Source organism: Vicugna pacos, chromosome 13 (genome assembly GCF_048564905.1).
Source record: "Vicugna pacos chromosome 13, VicPac4, whole genome shotgun sequence".
NCBI lineage: Eukaryota > Metazoa > Chordata > Mammalia > Artiodactyla > Camelidae > Vicugna > Vicugna pacos.
Window position 1 is genome coordinate 56,340,399 of NC_132999.1, and position 6,000 is coordinate 56,346,398.

General features: G+C 56.5%; 1 protein-coding gene across 5 annotated transcripts in view; it reads right to left on the bottom strand.

Moving 5' to 3' along the window:
• Positions 1–5,770, bottom strand: part of CROCC (ciliary rootlet coiled-coil, rootletin) — a 42,330-nt gene extending 36,560 nt beyond the window's left edge. For 4 of the 5 annotated variants that reach the window (XM_072975292.1, XM_072975296.1, XM_072975293.1 and 1 more), the window contains exons 1-2: positions 923–1,055; positions 199–340 (exon numbers count right to left, since the gene is read on the bottom strand). In XM_072975292.1, coding sequence (XP_072831393.1) covers positions 199–340; positions 923–982 — 202 coding nt within the window. In that variant the 5' untranslated portion in view covers positions 983–1,055. Of the gene's footprint in view, positions 1–198; positions 341–922; positions 1,056–5,636 lie in introns of those variants that run through there. The other variant, XM_072975295.1, reaches the window with a different exon arrangement.
• Between the last annotated feature and the right edge of the window lie 230 nt (positions 5,771–6,000).

A 6,000-nucleotide genomic window follows, 5' to 3' on the forward strand; every position in this document is an offset into this window, starting at 1 on the left:
TCACATGGGGAGCAAGTCTGGGCAAATTACACCTCCGTACCTCCCTGTTGTCATCTGAAAAATGGGACCCTCCATCACAGGCCTGTGCCTGCTTCACAGTGATTATTCAAGAAATGGAAGCTGTAATCACTACTGTTATTACGGCTGCTGAGGAGGGGGATGTGAGAAGAGGTGAGATGTTGGCAGTGTGTGCGGTACCTGGGCTCTCAGGCTGGGAGAAGTTGCGAGTGACAATCTCCCTGATGCGGGCAGGCAGGCAGGTGGGCTGAGAGTCCTGGGCCGGGTCCTGCACATTCAGGCCCTTCTCCTGGCCCGGCCCCAGGATGCTGCTCTCCAGCGTCTGTGAGGAAAGAGGGAGGGGCTTCGGGAGACCTGGGACCCTGGGCTCCCTGGCGTGGGTGAGAGAGAAATAAAGTCCTGCCGTCCAAGATGGGGGTGACCAGGAGACCCTCTGGAAATCCCCAAATGGAAGGAAGCCTGGGGGTTAGAATCACAAACAGCTCATGGGAGGACACTCTGTGTCTCCCGCCTGGGGAAGGCGGCCCCTCAAGGGCCAGGAAGCAAACCAAACCCCATGGTCCACTCGCAAGCCCATCGGGACAGCACGGTGTTGGGGGCTCCAATCCAGCTCCCTCCCTAGATGAGCGAGGATCCCACTTTGCCAGCAGAGGTCACCCCAACCCTAAAATCTGGAAGGAACTCCCCCTTCCCTGGAAGGGCACTGGATAAGGGAGCCACAGAGTTGAGCCCTGAGCACCCCTCGACCCTAAGTCTGGCCAGGAGCTGTAAACTGGGGCCCCTGGGGTCCGCCACCACACTTCTCCCACCCCTGGACCCCCAAGATGTGCCCACTCCTCACCCACTCCTGCTAGGCCCATGCTCCCCTGTCCTGGGCAGGATGGGCATAGCCCCTAAGACCCACCTGGATAACGGCCTCCAATGCCAGCTGCACCTCCAATGACCTTTCCAGCCCCAAGCTCATGGGGGGAGGCTGAGGGCACCCCTCTCCAAGCCCTCCTCCAGGGCCCTGGAGACCAACAAAGCCCGCCCACCCCTCAGCCAGACTGCTGTGCTGAGCACTGGGCAGATTAGGCTTAAATCCGGCGGCACCCCCACGTGATCACGGAGGGGGCGGGGCTGATGAGGGGGAGGGGTGGAAAAGGAGAGGAGGGGAGGGGAGGGAAAAGCCAGACTGAGGGGAACAGACAGAAGGGAAGGATAATGAGAGGGAGGAGAGGAGAGAGGGGAGGAGGTGGGGGAGAAGGGAAGGAATGGAAAGAAGAGGGAAAGGATGGAGGAGAAGAGGGAAAGGATGGAGGGAAAGAGGGGGTGGGAGGGTTAGGGTTAGACCTGGAGGTGAGGACACACACACACACACACACACACACACACACACACACCCCACCCTCTCCAGCTGCAGGGTCCGAGAGCCCTCCAAGCCCAGGGGGAGGGACCAGCAACCAGGAGGCGGGAAAGGCCAGTCTTTGAGACCTTCTTTCCTGACCCAGAACAGGAGTCACACAGTTTGCTAAGAACGTCTTTACTGGGTGCTGATGGCGTTTTCCCACATCAGGTGCAGGGCAAAGAACTCATGCTGTGGAATCGCCCAGATCAGGTAAGGAAATGAATCCCCTTTCCTCCCGCTCCCACCACCCCTCCCGCCGCTGGTTGTGTGCCCCAGAGAAATCAACTTTGCCTCTCTGAGCCTCAGTGTCTTCATGTAAGAAGCGAATATGGGCACCCATCTCATAGAGTCGTCTGGGGGCAGAGAGTGTGACTCGGCACTGGGCTGGGAGTGAGCATGTGATCAATACTGATTTCCTTCATCCGCAAATCTGAAATGCACAGTCCCTGTACCCCAGGGCCCTGGGGCTCCGAGGTCCACCCCCTGCCTCCTGTCGTTCCCTCCCTAAGGCAAGGAGGCTGTGCGGGATCGTGGTTAGGCCGGAGCTCTGGGATCAGGGTCAGATCTGGGATCACTGAGCTGGGGTTTGTAAAGACGACAGCTGCTGTTCCTATGTCATTAACATCATGTATCTGGGCTCCTGCTACCTCTTGGCCCTCAGCCTCAGGGTGCCCTCTGCTCTAAGTGCCGTGTCCCATAGGAGGCACATTAGAGTTATGTCATTAAATCCTCACCTCAAGCCATTTCCAGATGAGAAAACCGGGACACAGAAAGGTTGGGGCCCTTACTTATTCAAAGTGCCACCACTGCGGGGGAGTGGTGAGAGGCCAGGCAGCCTCCCAGTAAGTGCCTGAAGGGCAAGGCCAGGGCATTTGCACCCCAAGGCTCTACCACTGGGTCTAGGTCAGACCCAGGAATGCAGCAGGTGCTGCATAAATGCACATCAGTCCAAGCTGAGCCTGGAACCCTCACCCCCAACTTGGGAATCGGCTCTGGAAATGGAAAACCAGGAAACAAGGCACACCAGGACAAAAAAAAAGTGCCACCAAGCTGCTATGGCAACCAAGGCCAGATTTAGGCAAAACTAAACTCAGCCAGAGGCAGTGAGCTGTCACTACAAAACCCTGGGACCCCATGTTCCTACCTCCAGAAATCCTCTCCATGGGCTGCACACATGTAACCAGAGCAGGGGGAGGCCACAGACACCCCTAGGCCAGGCTCTCCACCCCTGCTTGCCCAGCTGGGAGAGAGGGCGCCCCAGATGTGCTTGGTGAATGGAACTGAATTATTCTGTGCCTTCCCCCAGCCAGTGCCCTAAGGGATGGGGGAAGGGAGCAGGATGCCAGAACCCTCTGCACTGGGCGATTCCAACTCCTGGCTCTGCCCACAGAGTTCTCCCCCTAGAGTCCTACTGCGTCTGTAGAGCCCGAGAAACCACATCTAAGCCCTGTGTGTAAGTACATGTCTCTCACGTCTGCAGCTCCTATCCAATCCTCAAAATAACAAGTGGATTCCTCATAGTGAAGGTCTGGATGTTACAGCTTCAGCGTCTAACTGTTGGAACTCCAACCGCGCTATGCCTCCCCCTACCAGTTGTGTAACCCTGGGCTAATGACTTTGCCTCTCTGAGGCTCAGTTTCCTTATCTGTAAAACAGGATAATAACCATTTCCGATTCTTCTTAGGAAAATGGCTAGAAGTCATTCCCCAGATTTCCTTGCCATCAGATACGACCATGTGGTCAAGTTCAGGCCAGCAGAATTAAGGCAGAAAGAATGTGTGACACTTCAGACCTGGCCCATAAAAACCTCCCAGGAGGCTTATCTCCTTCCCTGTCCACCAGCTGCAAGGCAGTAACACTGAGCTCCTAGGTGGTCCAAGTCCGTGGATCACCGCATAGAAAGCCACCCGCCAAACACTCAACAGGACTTTTCATGAATAAGAAATGTACTTATGTTGGGCTAAGCCGCTGAGATTTCAGGGTTTCACTACCACATCAGCTAGAATTACCTTAATTATTGCACACTGTTACATAGTGAATACACGCTGGCTGTTTCTAGTGTTATCAGCACTGTCACTAGTATCATTGGCTCCTCCTGGTACCTAGTCTAGAACCCTGTGCCTGGTACACGGTAGATGCTCATGTGTATCCTCTGCATTTCTTTGCCCAACAATGGCTGAGGGTCTACCTGTGATGCTGGTACAGTTCTACCTGCTTGACAGATGATAACAACACTAAGGCTGGGTGACATTAAATAACTTGCTCAGCATCACCCAGCCCTGAAGAGCTGAAGCCACAATGAGACCCAGATGGGCCTGGTTCCAGTTTTAAACAATAACAGCAATGGCTACCCTTATGTAGCGCTTACTGTGTACCAGGCTCCACCCTAGGACTCTCTGATGTGTATTATATAAGCCACTGCCATCTTTTGCCTGGACTGCCATTTCTCCTTACTTCCCCTTTTGTTCCCCCCACCCCACCCCATCTATTCTCACACATTCCTCTTCTGTTCAACCTCCATACTGGCTACTATCACACTCAAAATAAAATTCAAAGTCCTACCGCAGGAAGCAAGGCCTGCCCGATGCAGCCTGGTCCACCTCTCCACCTCATCTCCTTCCCTCTCCCCCAGTTCATTACACCCTAGCCAAGCTGGCCTTCCTCAAAGAAAGCACACTCCCACCTCAGGGCCTTTGCACCTGTCACTTCTCTCCCTGGAATGCCTTTCCCCCTTCCTTTCATGCCTGACTCCTGCTTGTCAACCAGACCTAGACCAAAACTATCACCTTCTGAGAGTGTGAACACTGACCTCCCAGCCAAAGCGTTCCGGTCAGTAGTCAGTTCACTGTTTTCTCTAAAATGCATGTTGTCTGTCTGCTTCAAGGGCAGGGACCAAGTTAGCCTTGTTCACTGCTATCTCCACAGGGCCTAAGGCCCAAAGCACCATGAACATGTCAAGTGAGTGAATGAATGCTAGGAGACAAGTAGTAATATAGGAAACTAAACAAAAAAAATAGAAAGGAAAAACAAAGTTCCCCTAGGTTTGGCAGAGGTCACACAGAGCAAGTCTTGGCCATAGATGATGTTACCCACAAACGAGGATCCCAAATGGACCCCAGAGAACACATATCCAACACCAGCCACATCCCAGGAGTTCAGGGTAAAAACTGGGCAGTGACTCCTGGGTGGGAGGGGTACCTAGTCTCCAAGGGCTGATTCCCATGCCCATGGCTTGAGAGAAAAGTAAGAGGGAAGGAGCTAAGTCAAGGACACTCCCAAGATCCAGGAGTTCTGACTCCTGAGGTCTTTCCTGACAGAGGAGCCTGGCCTGGCCTTGGCCTCTGGTTTGATCCTGCCATAGGATTTTTTTTACTAAGCACCTGCTGTGAGTTCAGCTAAGGAAAACGGAATCTCAGATGAAAACAGACAAAAGGTACCTCATAGCTCCTTCCCTCAATGTCCCAATCCCCCAGCAGGTCTGGGGACACTAGCCACCAAGGAGGCAAGACACTGGCCCAGAGCACTGTCCTCTTAGTTTTGCATAAAACGAGGGAGCACGTTCAAAATGGCAACCCCAGAGACTGGCATAGCGGGGGAGGGGGGTTAGGCCCCATTTTGAGTAACCCAAGGAGGATGCAAGGCTTGTGCCAACTTGGGCAACTCAACAGACCACTCTGGGTGGGCCTCAGTTTCCTCATGGTAAAATGCAGTTATTTGAGACTCTGTAGATTGCACTGAAACAACATTCTACGCGAGGAAGACAGGCACCGTGTCTGGCCCATCGGAAGCCGCAGTAAAGGATTAGCTGTTGGTGGTGACAGTTGGGAAAGGCCTCCCACCGCAGCTAAGAGCGAGGGGACCCCCGGGGCGGAGAGACGCTTGCCTGCAGGCCGCTGCGCCCGGACAGGCCACCCCCACGCCCGCCTCGTCCCGCCCACCCCAGCCCGCGGGAATCCGGGCAGGATTTGGAGCAGGACGGCCGGCAGGATGTCCGCAGGGGCACTGGGCGCACTCTGCAAGAGGCCCGGCCGGGTAGCGGCGGGGATGCGGCGCGTGCGCCCTGAGCGCCCCCCGGGCCCGGGACGCCGGCTCCAGCCCGCTCCCTGGCGCGCGCCCGCTTTCCCGCCCTCCGCGCGCGCCGCAATCTCAGCCCCGCGGCCTCCTCTCGCCCTAGCGCGTCCTGCGCGCCCGAGTCCCTGGCCCGCGGGAGCGCGCGCCGCCGGCCTCCTACCTTCGCGCGCTGTTGCCGCCGCCGCCGCCGCCGCCGCCGCCGAGGTCGAGCGGGCCGGGCCGGGAGGGGCCAGAAGGCGGAGCCCGCGCCAGACCCGCCCGCGTTCCCGCGTCGCCTGGGGTGGGGGGCGCGCCCCGGGTCCGGGGCGGGGCCGGCCGCAGAGAGCGTGCGGCGGGATCCGTCTACAAGCGCTTGCTCCGGACCCGCACTGGACTGAGGGCTTTTCATACACGATCAGATTATTAGCTCTTTTTACATAAACGGGAATTTGAAGATTACGCCAATTGCTCAAGGTCTCGAAGCTGCAAGGTGGCAGAGCAGAATCGGAGCCCAGACCCAGCTGCAGAGTCTCACTGTGGCCTTG